We start from the raw sequence: 17,085 nt of genomic DNA on the forward strand, positions 1-17,085 counted from the left end.
CGCAGAACCTTCTCTAAGGTACAGGCATCCTGCAATAAAAGAACAAAGCAGTAAATCAATTGCAGTGAAAGAAAGAAATTACAATAAGGCATACATGGCAGTTGATATACAGGGCATGGACCAGATCTATCCACACATTTTAGCTAAAACTGTGGCCCCCAAAACAACTCTCTCAAGCCTTGCATGAACATTTCACAGCTTCGCCTGTTCCTTTTTCATAAATCCAGCCTCACCTTGGCGGTCTGTATTTCTCAAAATAGCCACTGTAATGGCTTAAATACCGACATTAGTGTTTGTTTGTAAACCTCCCTGAAGAAGTCTACGACAGTTAGACGAAACACATAGGAGAATAAACAAGTTTTACAACTATAGTTAGCAGAATGCAGTCACTACTTTAGTGTTCAAAAAATTCCCTTTGACTTGACACAGTAAACAACCAAACTTTGCTGTACTTAAACAGACTTTAAATTCAGCAAAACATGCACATGCAGTGTGGACAGGTATAGTCAAGGCTAATTAACCTGTTAAATTAGGCTTGGTATTTACTTTATTTGGTATAACATTTTTTAAGTGTGAGAATGGGGCATAACACTTTAAGTAGACGAATTAATAATAATAATAATGATGATGATGATGATGATGATGATGATAATAATGTTTGTAATTGATAGTGTGAATGGAGCATAATATTTAATGTGCAGTTCCAGAAAAAATTCATACCCACCCCATGGAAGGTCTTTGGAAATTCCTAGGAGGAGGGGGGTCTAATAAGTCAAAATTTCAGAAGCAAAGTATGTAGCTTAACTGGAATTTCCTGGGGGTTGGGGGGTGGAAAACAAAAAACCTTCTGTGGGGGGGGGGGAGTATGGATTATTTTCTGGACCTGCACAATGGTGTAAAAGGAGGGTAGCATTTATTAATAAATAACATGTTCTGACTGAACCTGGTACACTTGGGAATCCTCCTCATTGTAGTATCGTGCATTGTCAAACATGACTTCAAAGTCCAGCATAAGTTCATCTTCACCAGAGTACTGCATATAAAGGCACATTACTTATCAGAGATCTTGTGGTCACTCGCACATTAACAGTTACACATGCTACATGTATACACTTTGGGTCAGTTAAATGAAAGACAGTTTAGATGGTGTTTAACAAAACCATGTTCTAGGCAATTTTCACTTTTGCTAAACATTGTCTACTGCCGACGGTAACAAGAAGGCTTGCATCCCAGACTAGAAAACTATTTAAATACCTACTTAAAACAAATCACTTATAAACAGATTTAGAGGCCCACTGATTGTCTTAAGCCGCAGCCTAAGTTAGACTCTGTTAAAAAAGAAAATGGCCCTTTGAGTCTTGTGAGCTGGCAAGGCTTCATGGGTAAATGGGTGAAGTGAATTTCTTAAGCTTATAAAGTGTGTGAATAATTGAAAAAACTGTCAATCTTTCTGATAGATTTTCAAGTTCCTGGCTATTTGGGTTGAACATTTACAGAGTTGTGTCTTTTGTAATGAAATGTACTTCTGTCATTCTATTGTATTTATTCTGTGTATTCATTCATTAATTTCCAATTCTCCACAGGTTGTGAACAAACAATCAAGGTAGGACGTTAAAAATTAAAGTATGACTTTTATTACCTTGTTATCTCTGACATTATTTTCAATTTGGCTCAAACAGACAGGCTCTGATATCACTTGATAGTAATCAGGATAATCCTGTTAAAAAAATGTAGTTGTATGAGAAAGCATTTTGGAAGTCCCTTCCAAAGCCTGGTAACAAGGTTAGTTTCTAAAGAAACTGCGGTGGTGCATTTTTTTTTTTTTTTTTTTGGGGGGGGGGGGGGGGGGGAGGTGGAAATGAAAATTGGTGCACTGAGCTGATGAGGTAATTTGGTAATTTGGGGGAGGGGGGGAGGAGGGGTGGGAGTGGAAATGAATCTTGGTGAACTGAGCTGATGAGGTAATTTGGTAATTTGGGGGGGGGGGAGGAGGGGTGGGAGAAGAAATGAATATTGGTGCACTGAGCTGATGAGGTAATTTGGCCACTGCAAAGAGATCCGAGAGCTGACATTTTGAGCGTTTAGCCCCATCATCGATCACATGCTCATCAATTGATAAACTGCACATGCCTCAAGCAAAATGTCAGTATAATTTCTTAACTTTTATGCAGTATCAATGAGACAAAGCATTGATTTCTTCAGTGAATGAATGTTGAGTTTCTCCGACCCGTTTACCAAAATAGATGGAGATGAACCAGGCTGTTTGGTGAAAAAACTTGAGGATGATGCATGTTAGCAATTTCTTGTTGATAGCTTAACTGGTTAACAGACTTTTATAAATTGCCCTCGGAGATAAGCTGCTTCAGTTAGGAATTAAACTTTTTATGACAATTAGCAAAACTTTCACATCTTGCCTTCGAAAAGTGTCACCCCGGACTTAGCTGCATCTTTAGCGTCTTACAGAATTGCATTTTTATTTCATCTTATTTCTTTCTTTCTCAGAAACATCAACAAATCACTAAGTGGCCATTTTGAAAAATAATGCCCCCACTATAATCACCTCACAACAGTTAAAAAAGCAGGATATGATGCAATCCTTGGCCAATGAGATAAAAACCCCCTGTTTGAAAACTGATATTCATGTCACTCTAAAGGAACCCTGTAGATGCTATGTACTAACGATTAAAATTATCCAAACCTGAGCTGAGGGAAGTTCCACAAATATTGCAGAAAGGTATCTTCCATGTTCATCCTACAAAATAATATGAAAAGATTACAATATTTATGATCTATTTTCATGGGATATATGATTATGCCTAAAATAATCAGTACAAAATAAGTGAAGTTGAATTTTGTCATTTGAAAGAAAGAATAGTAATCATTTAATTAAAGGGTCTTTCTCAACTAGTGCATGCCAATACCTTTAATTAAGCGGACATTTTCAGGTGCCACAAATATATTAATAGTTGACCAATATATCCTCACAAAGAAGTAAAAATTGCTTTTCTTAGTTGATTCATGTGACATTTCTAATACGGATTGAAAACTTAAGGTATCATGTTGAGGTGCAAAATGATAAAAAGCTGGCAAACAGAGGAGGTTTCTTCCTGCACTGCTCGTCTATGGCCATGATTTCCTTGGACTGTAAAGTGTTAGAGCAGAATCTGGTGCCTGTTCACAATACAGGCAGTGGAAAATCATTTGACCCCTTATAATGTCAGAAAAAGAGTTACCAGCAAATATAAAATTAGCCCCAAAAAGATACCTTTTTACCAATTCAAATCTGGGTTGTAACATGATCCTACCAAAGTTGTAATTACACAGCGTTAACTTTAGACTTGCCACAAGTTGACTTCTTTCAGCGAAGAAGTCACAACAGCGAGCGACAAATGCAATGTGAGAACCAAAACCAACATAACATAAAGAGTAAAGAGGGAAAATAACATTGGAAAGGGCTTTAAGAAAGTCTACTCTTTAGATTGCTCTGCGCAACCTATCAAAATTGAAGAGCCCCCCTAGGTATAAAGCTAAACAAAGTAATGTAACATGATAAAAAGTCTCTAGACCAAAGAAGAGCCTACAGACTGCCCTTCTTTGAAAGTGATTTCTTGCATAGATTTGAACTTAACATTTCATTAAACTATGATTAGTTGTCATAAACATGCAGTTTTTATAGCATTGTCTCTGCGCTAAGTGTTTCGTGAAAATTTTTGCTTGGCAATCTGACGTGTACTACAAAGTTGTACATTATACATGCAATATGCACAGCACACAAAGTTTAGGCACTGTCGTCAACGAAAGTTAGCTGAATTTTTCTTCTTTTCCTAGGAACTTGAAAACAGTAGCTGTCTTTTCTGGATACAATGTACAGTGTACAGGTATAGGTGAAAATTTGTGACTAGTCTTTTTGCTACAAAATTAATGTTCAGCACGCATACCAGTCTTGTAATGTGTCACGTTCCTGACACATTATGATGTCATTAAGCAGAATTTCCCAGGGCCGGGTTGTTTGAAACCCGATTAACACTAATCCACGATTAAAAGTCAACTCCCTCATTAAACATGATTTTAAAGGCACATTTTAATCTAATGGTAAAGAAAAGTCTAAGGCAAAACTGAAGGACAAAAATCTTTTTGACGAATCCCTGCAGGTTAGTAAATATACTCAAATCAAAGTTCACTTTAACCCACGATTGGCTTAATCAGGATTTGAAGAACTGGGCCCTGATGTTTCCTTAAAAGAGTGAGTAGATCTGGGTACAAGATTAAAACAACTTGAACCAGGATCTAAATATACAATACCTGATAGTTCACCACAGCTTTGTACAACTGACGCATTCGTTTTCTCAGAATAATTGGATCAACCTCTTCAACTTTCTTGCTTTTCTTAGGTTTTCGTAATTCAGTTTTTGGTTTCCTCTGGATTATATCGCCACTAGGTTTCTCTTTTACAGATCCAGGGTCGACCTCCATTTTCTTGGGTCTCTTTTTTCTCTGAAATAATTATTGATAATAAAAAAATCGTTAACAGTAAAGTCATCATCACCACCTCAAAACATTTTGTGCTCTGCATGTATGTACATAACGGCAAATAACGTTTTTGGTAAAGTGATGGCATCTTCTCTTCTTTGCGACAATCCATATACCTCAAAATGTATTATGGAATAAAGCCAATTCTGACATAATAAACATTCACACATAATAAAACAAGAAACATTTAATTAAAACTCTTGTTCTCCATGGTGCTGGGTGATTGATTTATGGGTCAGTTGTGCTATCTTCCAGGCATAGTCAAACGATAGAAATCTATATCGGAAATCAATTGATATCAATCACCGATTGATATCGATTGAAATCGGTAATTGATAACAATCAAACTCACAGAAAAATTTTTTATCGATTGTTATCGATTGAGATAATGGATAACAACTGATAGCAATTGACAGTAATCGAAAGCGATCACTAATCCCAAGGAGTCCGTGGAGGAGTATTTGTTCCAAACATATTACATGGCGTTACCATCTAGTAAACAATATGATTTAGGTTGTGTCCAATTGATCTTACTCCAGAATAAGAATAAGAGGAATAGCTGTTAAATTTTCCCTTTCAATGAGTAATTTGGGTAGCCATATCTGCAAATGTTCGCTGACACAAAAATGACATGTTAATTCAAGAGCTGTCTCATATTCCAGTAACTCCTAAAACCTCTTATGAGGGATTTCTTGTCATCGTTGTATGTATTCCTATTCTGAAATAGTGTCAATCGAACGTAACCTAAGATTATTGTCTGACAGTTTACCAACAGTCACCCGTCAGATTTGCTGGGGAGCTGCTCTTCGATTTTCTCAGATAACAGACCCTTACGAGACAGTTCTTGTGCCACTTTCATAACCAACCAGAAGTAAACCTTAAACTAACTCTGTATGTGTCACACACATTTTCCAGAGTGGCTGCATTTGCTTCAAATACTGATTGGTTTGATTGGGTTCTTAGTAAAGGTTTGGTTTTATAGTTTCATTCAGTCATGAATAAATGCAGTATTACCACGAGGATTCACTGTGCATCTATTTATTTATCTAAACCACAAGAGTCTCCTACTCTTTTATCAAGTGGAGACATCATTTATTTATTAAAAAGTGGTTTTCTGAAGAAAGAAAATGCGACCTTCGGGACTTACATCGTACTGCAAACTGCAAGGGCAATGAACACAATACCTTGTATTCTTCAAGGGATATTCCTTTTTCTTCCATGTATTGCAGTATGTCTGCTTTTTTTTTCTTCATGTGTTCCTGCATTCTTTGAGCATCCTGCAAAACAGAATTCAGTGTAAATTTAAAGAATTATTAATTAGTGGAAAGTGTCAAGACCCGAAAAATAATGTGGAAAATTCAAGTCAGGCATCGTGCTCTGTTATCAAACCAAACTGCCCAGATAGATGATCTTTGAATCAAGCTTTTGGCCCTTACAGCAATGATCCCTTCTGACTGTTGGCCCAATAAATTTGCAAGTCCTTTAAGAGGTTTGATAACGGAAGTGTAGAGTGTCAAGTTTTGTTTTATACCATGTGCATTAATTTGATAAATTATTAGTGTTAAGTGCTCAGAGCATCCATGTCTAGACATTTTTAATGATTTAACCTTATAGCACCAATAGTGACCAGCACTTATTTCTCCTTCACAAATTATATCATAATTATGTTACTTAATCAAATATGAACATCACATGTTAGAATAAAGAAAACGATCACTAAAGATGAAATTTACTGATGTTCAAACACATTCTCCCACCTAGTATCAAAATAATTTAATTTATTGTTGCAAATTGCAAAATAAACTGCGATGTATGGATTTTTAGAACATGCTTGCTCCTTAGTCAAAAAAGCATTAGATTTATTAATAGCAATAATTATTTACATGTACTATTCAATTATTTCAATGGTTGTCATTTATAGATGATTTTTATTACAATATCTAAATAACAACTGTTAGAACTGCCCATACATTGTTCATATAAATACCTTGTAAAGCATTGAGCTGGGCTCATTGTAAGTCTGTGCATTTTGAAAACATAAGTCCAAATCCTTCTCCAGTTCATCAAAACTTTCATACTGGCCAGTCTGAGAACAACGAATACAAGATAAGTAATGTCATTTTCATTAGTGATTAAATTAGAGTTACATTAAATTTGATTATTGAGAAGAGGGGAAAACCGGAGTACCCAGAGAAAAACCTCTTGGAGCAAGGACGAGAACCAACAACAAACTCAACCCACATGATGCCGAGACTGGGAATCAAACTCGGGCCACATTGGTGGGAAGCGAGTGCTCTCACCACTGTGCAATCTGTGTTCCATACACGAAAGTTCTGAGTTTCTAACTGACTACTCATGGCGATACTTTAAGAACACTGTATGACAATAATTGGGTACAAAAATGCCGTTCTAGGCTCCAGAGGCAGAAGCAAGGTTGAGCACAGTGCAGGATTCTTGAAAACTGGCTTCAAACATTTCACCTAACATAATATCCCACACACAACCTCACCAGTTTTTGTTGTTGTTGTTGTTTTTCTTTTTTGTCTGAACTATCACTTCCCTGGAATGTCAAAGCCACTACTTTCTATCTCTCACAAAGGCCAATTTTATATACACCTTTTCAAAGAAATTACAACCATTAACTATTTCAAATCTGATTATCCAAATCAGCTTTAAATGATTGCTGTCAATTACCAGTTATTACTTCCAGCGAGGCATTCAAAGAGACAAGAAAAGGCAACATCAACTATTAATTATAGCAAGTGTAAGTAAAACTGAAGCTAAGAACCACTGAACCACGTATCATGACTTTTGTTGGGAGTAGCTTTCATTTTTTCATGTAAAATAGATATTCATTGGCTTCACTCAGTGTTCTATGTACTGAATGTTCTTTTGAGAAGTCATGTTGAATAGTTCTTGCTTACATGTACATGTATATTGCAATGCGACACTTTATTCCATTGACTGGAAGTGCAAATTTTGCTGTCCACTCTGTTTCAAGTGTATTCAACTTTCAACTTGGTTTGGAAATCAATAATTTGACTTGTTAAGTTTTCCACAGTTTGTTGCAACTCTTCTAAGTTCATTCCTTCATATCTTCTTCTTTCTCTTACCTGAAGTGATCTCCATCAATCAAATAATTATTAACTATTAATATTTTAGTGAACAATAGTGGAAAACATGTCTCACCAAAACATCACTCTGCTATACCATACAGGCATGTTTACTTATATATTCTACCCCTCACAGTTTCTTTCACACATCCAACATCACCAAACGTCAACAACCCTCCTCATTTTGCACACAGCATAAATGAAATGTACCTCATTTACAGTTTTCCAAGCTCTACTAATGCTAATGTTGTTCATACCAATATTAACCTGGCCTTGTTCGTTCTCACCTTAATGTGTGATCTGATTTTTGACAAAGCAATGGGCTGCTTGATAACTTCATAGTAGTCAGGATAGGCTCTGAGAAAAACAGAAAACAATAACAAGTCATGAAACTAACAGTATTTTATTCAGTGAAGCCCTGACTCCTGAAAGTGAAGGCAAAACTTTGAAGTTGTAAACGACTTAAGAAGGATTCTTAAGAGACTTTTTTGCACATTTTTTTCCACTGTAAATCGTATTCAGTTAGGTTCAACGTTCAACTTTCAACACTTACATTTTTGAAAATCGTAACCATGGTTTGTAATAGCAACAATTGGGACTGAAGAGAACTGTCCTTATGATATAGGTTTGACTATTACCAATTTAATCACCAGATTGCTGTATGGAGAACAATAACTGAGTCTTAGGAAACACCTACTGTCTCCTGTTTACATAATTATCCTCCATGTAAAAGATGTTTGTTGCATGTTTTAACAAACAAAACAAACCTTCTGGATGGCAGCCTAAGGAAAGGCTCTGAAAGAGCACGTCCAGTAGGATCTGTAAAACGATATATTTCATTGAACAGCACCATCAAGGGATTGTCTGAATCCTGATCCCCTCCACTGCCTTCTTCATCTGATGATTATCAACAAAAACAACCCTCAGAACAATAACCGGGTTGTTTATTAGTGATGTTAAAGAAAACTAGTTTACAAGAAGGTTTAAAAAAAATTGGTTACAAAATGTAATACTTCTTATGCCACTACCCGTGGGAACATATGGGGGGTCATACATGTACAAGGCTGGGATTAGGAAATACTTGCATCTAGGAGGTGCAAATGAAGTCATACCATACCAAATATAAAAGCTAAAACCAAAATGTACTCAAGGCCCAATATTAGAGAACTTAAGCAACGACAACGGTAACAGCAACGAAAACGTTGCTTGAAAATGTGACTTTGCGTTACTTCTAATGCTTACGATTATTCCAAATTGTTCAACTTGTACAATGTGGGCAAAGTATCTGGGAACTAAATTGATAGGAACTGCATTCAAGTAAGGAAGGAGAATGAAAATTTCACTGTCGTGAACTCACGTTCTCCACAAAACCTTGAATTTGGTCATTTCACGTTGTTGTTTTGCTGATGACAGCAAAGAAATGTACAAAAACATATAACACATGTGCAGAGCTATTGTTTTTGTTCATTATTTGCCCATTATTTGTGGTGTTCCCATTGACGTCGCCGTTGTCGTTGCTTAGGTTCTCTATTAATCCTTCAAAACTACCCTTGTCTTTTTTTATTCCAGACAACACCCAGCTAAATAAGTCATAAATCAAATTGATAATAAGGGTATCTAATGTATCTAGATTTTGTGCTTAGGTGGTTATAAAAAACCTCCAGGTGAGATAAAAAAAAGCAACTAAGCGGACAAAAGAGAGTACAACACGGACACTATGACTGGGAGCAATGCTTCTGAAATAAAATGCACCAATAATACGATTCAAATTATATAGTAGTGTACAACAAGCACACTACATCGCATCTATGTTTTGAACTATATCCAGGATTGTGCACAGTATAAAACAAAATACAAAAGTGGCAATCACAGATCATGAATCGCTCACATTGAGGTTTCCTGTCACCTCAGAGAAAATCAACAGTCATTAAATCTGAATACTCTGTTATGTAACAAGGTGTAGTACTGACCATTTATATTTTCCTCTGGAAAGTGCTCTTCTTCCTCTTGCATCTCAGATTCTTCTCCAGTATGCTGCTCAGACTCATTCAATAGAGCTGTCACAGCAGTACTCATTTTACCAACACTCCGACGTGCTCTGTTAAATAAACATAATACAGATGGTGATCAGTATCTAATTGCTCCTTAATTTATCACTACTTGATCAAAGATGGTTTTTTTTTCACGTGTAAGAGCAACTTTGTTCAAGCAACTTTTGGATGCAGGGGACCACACGACGCTTAATAAACTGTTCTGAATATGTTCCGTTGCCGGATCTCTTGTAGTAGAAATGCACATGCCAGACGTCACTTTATGTGTAAATAAACTAAACTGATTGCAGGGCTGACACTACACCAAAGGGCTTAAATATCTGGGCTAATATTTCAACTAGTACAACTAGTCTTCTTCAACTATGACCCTGAAGAAGACTAGTTGTACTAGCTGAAATATTGGCCCGAATAAATAAGCCCTTTGCTGTAGTGTCAGCCCTGCAATCAGTTTGGTAACTTTATTCACCTATCAGTTGTAACGATGTGTAACCATTTCATTCATTTGTAGGAGATCTTAGCAAGCTCTACTGAGCTTTCAAAGAAGATCCGCAGTCACTGTTTATAAGTTATAAAAAAATTATGATCAATGGTGCATTGTATGAGTTACATTTCCCATCCTAAATATTACAATTTCATGTATTTCTAATATAAATGATGCTGTTTTATATGAACTATAAGATTTTCATTTCTAAGATTTTCTGGTAGACTGTTCAGCAGTTGTGCTCCTCTGTATTAGACAGATGATTTACCATAATTTGTTCTTGATAATCTATGTGGATATTAGATGCTGATCGTGTATTGTAACTATGTAAAAATGTCATTTATGTCCACTGGATAGACATTTCTCCAGCGATCGTTAACAACTATATGCATGGCCTGGTATATAAAAATTATTACCCTGTCAATTCTTGTGTTTTACTAGCTAGTCGCTGCAATTAAATTTTGGGAGAAATACACCTATAATTTACACAAGCTTACTTCAATCTTTTGCTTGACTTGGCACCCATCAATGTGTGATCTATTTCTGCCTTCTTTGTGTGGATAGTTTTCTTTATTGCAGTGGCATCCTGGAAGAAATTGTTTGTGGAAACAACGGTTAATTTCATACTAAGAAGAGAGAACTAAGAAGAGAGAACTAAGAAGAGAGACCCCGAGAACAAATCTGGTAAAATATGAGAGAGACAAATGTTTAAACATAACTATTCACCACCATTAAATAGGTTGACTTTGATATTTCAATTATATCTCTAATCAGTTATAAATTATTAATTAATTATTATCAGGTTGCAGACCAACAATGAGAAATAATACATGTAAAGGTGTTTGATGTACTGTAACATGGCCTGTTAGTGTCATTCATCAATGAATAATTTTAATTTATAATAATTTTATACTGTTTAGCACATTTAGACTAAGTTAAGTCATCATCACTATCAACTGTTTGGTGTGTGATGATTTAAGTGTGTTCCAGCAAACTTATATTATGAGCAGTTAATTTCAGTTTAATGGTGATTAAGCTACTTCAACTGATTACAGTCAACTCTCGCCTTGCGGACACCTCACTATTACAGACACTCCAACAGCAGCAGCTAAATCCCCGGCAAAAATAAGTTACAGATGTTTAACTGAAATAAATTCCTGCTATTACAGGCTCTCGCTATTAAGGACACTAACTTGCGGTCCCAAGGGTGTCCGCAAGACACCAAAATTAAGTGAAACCTGAATTTTAACAAACACTGAAGACTGCTTTTTTTTTCTAATTATAGGATTACTGTCCACCTCTAAAAGTAATTTCATATGACTTTCTGGGTACTGTATTTCACAGACTGTTACAGTTCAGGAATAATAATTACAACTTATGAATTATGCAATAATTTGTGATGAGATGCAGATCTAATAAACAAGGACATGAATTGTAAAAGTTGCACTCAATATTAGTGGCTCACACAGCCAGGGCTTAACTCGGTCCCTCTAGCATGAAGCAACTAGGAGTATAACTGCTACTCCCCCCCCCCCCTCCAGATGGGATGCCAATCCATCATGGGTTACCCACAGCAGTATGTCGCCAGTACCCATTTATAAAACTGAAGAGAGACAATGTGGAGCAAATTTTTTTGTCTAAAGAAAAGGCACATTACTGCAGAGCCTGTCCTCAAAACACCAACTATCTGATCTTATATCTGATGCTCTAATCACTACAACTCCACAGAGGAGACATGAAAGGGTTAATAATAATAAAATAATTAGTATGCAATTAATTTTATCAGAACCTGTTGATTCACCAGACACTAGCCATAGTCCTGAAAGGCTCCACAGGGTCCACCATAACAGTATAAAATCTACATGTAGTTGCATTTATTGCATTCAATAACTGAATGTAATTTGAGAAAAATGATCAGCAAATAATCCCCAGATGTGGAGAGGCGTAAAATGGTAGTACTGTCTTAATGAGATTTATTTAAAGTACAGGCTTGCAGCTCACAGAGCTGGATATTTACATGTACATTATTTTCAAAAATTACATCAACAGTTACAAGTTTGGGCAACATAAATTGGGATCAAACCTTGTAAACTTGTGATCCTGGCTCATTAAATGCATGAGCATTCTTGACCATCAAGAGCAAGTCTCTCTCAGCCTCCTCCAGGGATGAATACTGATTGTTCTGAAAAACAAATCGATAAAAGTTAATAGTACATAATATATTATCATTGCTACAAAAATATATAATCTACCAGCAGTGACACTTGTCTTGTTCTTGGCATAAAATAAATGTCTATTAATTACACCTACATGTACAGTTGTAAATACATACAGTCAGCAAAGGGACTTAAAAAGCATGTTTAACAACTAATGTCTTAAGGAGGCTCATGTGCATGTGTGTAACCCACCCATGCCATAACTAAGGTGTACACGTCACCTGAACGAATCAAAATGTCTATCAAAAGTCACATGCGCAGAACACTAGAAGTAGAAATGCAGTGTAAAATCGTGCAAACCAGAAAATATTTTGTTTTTATCTTGAAATTTTGCACAGTGACCTATCTTGATTTTTTGCATGCATGCCACATTCAGTATGCCACTTCAAATAGAAATGTTTAGGAGAAATTTAGAAATCTAGCAGAAATTTTTGTAGGTGAAAAATGCCCTTTTTGAAATGACTCAAGATCTACCGGATAACTTTTTCTCATATGATTACCAGAAGAGTTTAAGAATTTAGGGTGCTTTCCAACAAAGCAATAAAAAGGTGGGTCACTGACTTAGTTTTTTCAATAATTTGCAAAAACTGATAATTACAGGACTTTTCTGTAGAGCTGACCTGTTGCCATGGTAACTGCTATGACACCAGAACTGGTAATGGTAATTTCCTCCTTTTAAATGTTCACAGATACACATAACACACAGTTTTGTGCATTATTCACAAAATTATTTATCTGTTATGTGGAGCTGTTTTTGATTTCCATTGCCTGAATATTGCAACTTTTACACAACAAGTCAACAGATTAATGAAGTGGTTTCCTCAAGTACAATATACAGGTGTAAATGGATATATTCAATGTACAAACCTTGGTTGAGCTCTTACCCTGAGTTTGGTGCACATTGTTTTTAAGTCTATTGGTTCTTTAATGATTTCATAATACTCTGGATAAAGCTGTTGACAAAAAATAAATTGCTTCTAAGAACAGACAAAGTGGCCCCACGTTTTATTTAAATGTATAACAAACAACTACAGTGGAACCCTGTTAATACGCCCATCTTCGGGCCGTGAACATGTGGTCATAATAACGGAAAGGTCGGATTAATGAGGTTGTAAAACTAAGGAAATGACTGGAATTTCAACTAGTTCGGGGCACAAAAAGTGGTCGTAATAACGAGGTGGTCCTATTAACGAAGTGGTCATAAGGCGGGGTTCCACTCTACTAGGGACCATCATTTATGGTTTCAAGTTCACAGTCCGTATGTTGTTCAAAAGTGCAGTAATTTTCATGCGAATATAGACCATTGTTATTCAAATGAAAAGCTGGGCACTGATCACAGCCTTTCTTCAGACCATGCACAAAGAGAAAAATAAAAATGGCCTCTTCAATTAAGCTGCACTACTTACACTTGGGGGCGGTAAAGTTTTGAAAAGCTGGCAGATAACTCGGCCATGGCTGTCTTTCATCTCCAGCACTGCGCTGATAAGTTCCCCACAATACATAAGAACATTGGATGAAGAATCTCCTTCATCATCATCTCTAGTGGATGTGGATTCATTGTCCTCATCATCTTTACAATAAAAAATGCAAATAATTAACAATTTATCATTCACTGAGATTCAAGAGAATAATAATCATTGTTTTAGTCTACACATAACATAACATAACATAACATAACACACCGTAACAAATATTAACGTGTCTTGTCATTTTAGCTATAGTTAGCTTATTGGGGACACAAGTACTGAAGGTGTACTTAAAAATTACTTGTAAAACACCAACCGCCTAGCATTCTTCTATAATTATACAAACACATGTACAAAAAAACAATGTCCAATAGAATGAAAGAACCAGCAAGTGACGATTTTGGCATGACAAATGCATGCATGAGTGAATTTGTGTCTGGCCCTTTTCAAGTTAGGGAAATTTCCACACAATCTCAAACTTGGAAACATACAGTTCATTTTGACTGCTTTCAGAAGGAATGAAGCTTGTTGGCCACTTGCAAAGAATCTGTCACTGACTGTATTTGTTTATGTAAGTAACTGTTTTTATGGATGGATTATTTTAGGGTTACCCCAGCAGTTTTTGTTTTTGTAACACAGTTATACTCCTGGGGAAAAAGACAAATGTGGAACAAAGTTTCTTGTCCAAGGAAATAATAAGAAAACAATAAGACCAACCACTGATTCATCAATCTACTGATTGTAAGTCTAGTAGTTACAGTTAGCACAGCACTACCATGTACCCCTAAAATGTTCATTTGGTAACAGTTTTCATGAACTTTGTGAATTAATAGCTTTGAAAATTATTGTTTAAAAGAAGCAGCTGCTTTTAATTACTCTAAGCAAATAATGAATGCACTTCACGTCTGGTATCAGACAGGTGCTTGTTAAGGAAAACTAGTTGCTTTTTTTCTTTTGACGTTCTAATTATCTAGTAAAAAAGTGATAAAATCCAAAATCTCCCATTGAAGAAAATCTCCCACCCTATGGGGTTATAATTATGAGAAAACTTCTACATGAATTTCAGGTTTATTTTTGGTAAATCTAGCTTATTTTACTCGATGACTGAGTGTTGTTTTTCATGAGCCTGTAAGCTGTCCTTTAGGTAATGCATACAGTTTGTTGGTTCTCTCAATTGGTGGGGGCTTCCGAAGGCAGAAAACCCATCATCTTCAATCATGCTGCTTTCTGTCATTTACGAATGAAGACCAACAAATTCTGACCACAAATTTCAAACTATCACAACCAATCATAACAAGGCTACTTAAAAGTAAGTATTTATGTTTCTTGACCAATCAGGAGAATGTTTACAATTATTCAACAGTAGAATCAGACTTGACTTGTGGGGGGCCTGGGGGGAAGTCCAGAAAACATGAATTGTAAGGTACAGCTGTAGATCTAAAGCCTCCGTTACACGTTGAAACTTTTAGCTGAAACTTGTGTGCAACGGCGCTGCGAAACAAGTTTCAGCAGGCACTGCACCGAGTAATATAAAATGTTGAAACTTGTTCGGGAACGTTGAAACTGGTCTCAAGATGTTGTTACCATGAATCATGGCCAACTTGTTCCGGTTTCTGATTGGCTTACGCAGCGTAGCGTGACAAGACTGAACAAGACCAGTCTCACAAAGTAGTGTTACACGGTGAAACTCTTGTTTGTTCACCACTAAGACCGTTGCAAGCCGTTGCAGAAGTAGAAAGCGGTTCTACTTTTCGTGAAACTTGTCTCGCAACGGAAGTTCAAAAAAGTTTCACAAAACCTTGACCATGTTACATGGTGCAATGCCTGCTGGAACTTGTTTCGCAGTGCCGTTGCACACAAGTTTCAGCTAAAAGTTTCAACGTGTAATGGCGGCTTAACATATCAACTTTAAACAGCGGTTCAAAAAGGGCACATCATGAAATGCTTTCTAAAGGACTGGTTCAGTTGTTAACTAAAGTTAAACCATCTCACTAACCTGCTGCTGAAGAACCTTTCAAAGAGCTTGGTTTGCTCTTTGCAGTCCTGTCATCTTCATCACTTTCTGCATCATCATCTCCATCCTCAACATCATCATCTGCCTAATGTTAAAAACATGATAATCAAAGATCTACCCCGAGCCTGACTCAGCCATTTCACAAAAACAAAAGAAACAAGAAGCCATAAAGGCTTATTAAGCAGCCTTATTTATGCCCCACTCTATGCAGCTTAAATGTTTGGGGATTTTTTTTTTCAATAATTAAAAAGAAAAAGCAAACAAAGAAATCTTCCTTTGGCCCAAGCAGGGTTCAAACCAGAGACCTTTCGTATGAGAGTGCTGGCACACCTTGTCACTTGCGGCACACAGACCTGACTTACTTTGACCAGACCTTTTGAGCTGTCCAAGTTTACTTGCTTATCATTGTTTTATAGCATCAAACCATCCAGGGCCATGGCATAACAATTTTAGCAGCCAAATAACTTTGCACCACAAAAAACAATATGCGAACGAGCTCGGAACACCAAGTCAGATGTTTCTCCATCATATTTTCTCCTTCCTTTTTGCACAAAATCCCTACCACATGTAACTTGGACCCCAATCTCAATCTTCTTGAGCTTCTTTTATGTTACAGCTCTATTTCTTTACTCGTTAGCTGTTTGAAGCTGTTAGATTAGTATTCAAAGCAGCTATTTCTCTTGTCAAACATACACCAAAAAGAAGCGCTACATGTAAGCCTTGAAAATAAGCCCCGTAAGAGGTCCTTTGAATGAATGTAAGGGGTATGGAATGGTCCTTGAAAAATGATGGGTCCTGGCAAATTTTCAGCGAGTCTTGAAATCTCAGCGTCTCAAACTTAAAGTCTCGGAATCCTAAACTCATAAAAAATAAAGCGGGTCTCAGAATCTTGTATTTTTTTTAAATTTGAGTCTCGGAGTCTGGCAAGCCAAGCGAAAGTTTAGTCTGATTATGAACCGCCATGAAACAACAAAACAAAGAATAATATTAATATTGTAATACATATTGAACTGCTCAAAGTCACAATCACTACTGTGAAAAATGTGGTTTGGATAATTTCTGCTTGTAAATTGCCATTTTATGCCTGCCGGGTTGTCCAGAACACAATAAATAGCTATAAATCTGGCTATACATGTAGATGAAGCTAAATGAAGAGTGTGTGACCTTCAAACCTTCAAAACTACGACAAAAGGCATGAGGTTACTTTAAAAGTA

General features: G+C 36.4%; 1 protein-coding gene across 1 annotated transcript in view; it reads right to left on the reverse strand.

Moving 5' to 3' along the window:
- The window catches only part of LOC146454618 (protein polybromo-1-like), a 56,118-nt gene that overhangs the window by 31,839 nt on the left and 7,194 nt on the right, over nucleotides 1-17,085 (reverse strand). The window contains exons 6-20 of the mRNA XM_085095074.1: nucleotides 15,854-15,956; nucleotides 13,798-13,961; nucleotides 13,276-13,344; nucleotides 12,259-12,357; nucleotides 10,673-10,761; nucleotides 9,614-9,741; nucleotides 8,411-8,540; nucleotides 7,931-8,000; nucleotides 6,518-6,616; nucleotides 5,715-5,807; nucleotides 4,303-4,494; nucleotides 2,699-2,752; nucleotides 1,640-1,717; nucleotides 944-1,033; nucleotides 1-29 (exon numbers count right to left, since the gene is read on the reverse strand). The exon at nucleotides 1-29 is cut by the window's left edge and continues 35 nt beyond it. Coding sequence (XP_084951200.1) covers nucleotides 1-29; nucleotides 944-1,033; nucleotides 1,640-1,717; nucleotides 2,699-2,752; nucleotides 4,303-4,494; nucleotides 5,715-5,807; nucleotides 6,518-6,616; nucleotides 7,931-8,000; nucleotides 8,411-8,540; nucleotides 9,614-9,741; nucleotides 10,673-10,761; nucleotides 12,259-12,357; nucleotides 13,276-13,344; nucleotides 13,798-13,961; nucleotides 15,854-15,956 — 1,487 coding nt within the window. The remainder of the gene's footprint in view (nucleotides 30-943; nucleotides 1,034-1,639; nucleotides 1,718-2,698; nucleotides 2,753-4,302; nucleotides 4,495-5,714; nucleotides 5,808-6,517; nucleotides 6,617-7,930; nucleotides 8,001-8,410; nucleotides 8,541-9,613; nucleotides 9,742-10,672; nucleotides 10,762-12,258; nucleotides 12,358-13,275; nucleotides 13,345-13,797; nucleotides 13,962-15,853; nucleotides 15,957-17,085) is intronic.

The sequence above is a fragment of the Pavona decussata genome, unplaced genomic scaffold (assembly GCF_977016875.1).
Source record: "Pavona decussata unplaced genomic scaffold, jaPavDecu1.1 SCAFFOLD_300, whole genome shotgun sequence".
Classification (NCBI taxonomy): domain Eukaryota; kingdom Metazoa; phylum Cnidaria; class Anthozoa; order Scleractinia; family Agariciidae; genus Pavona; species Pavona decussata.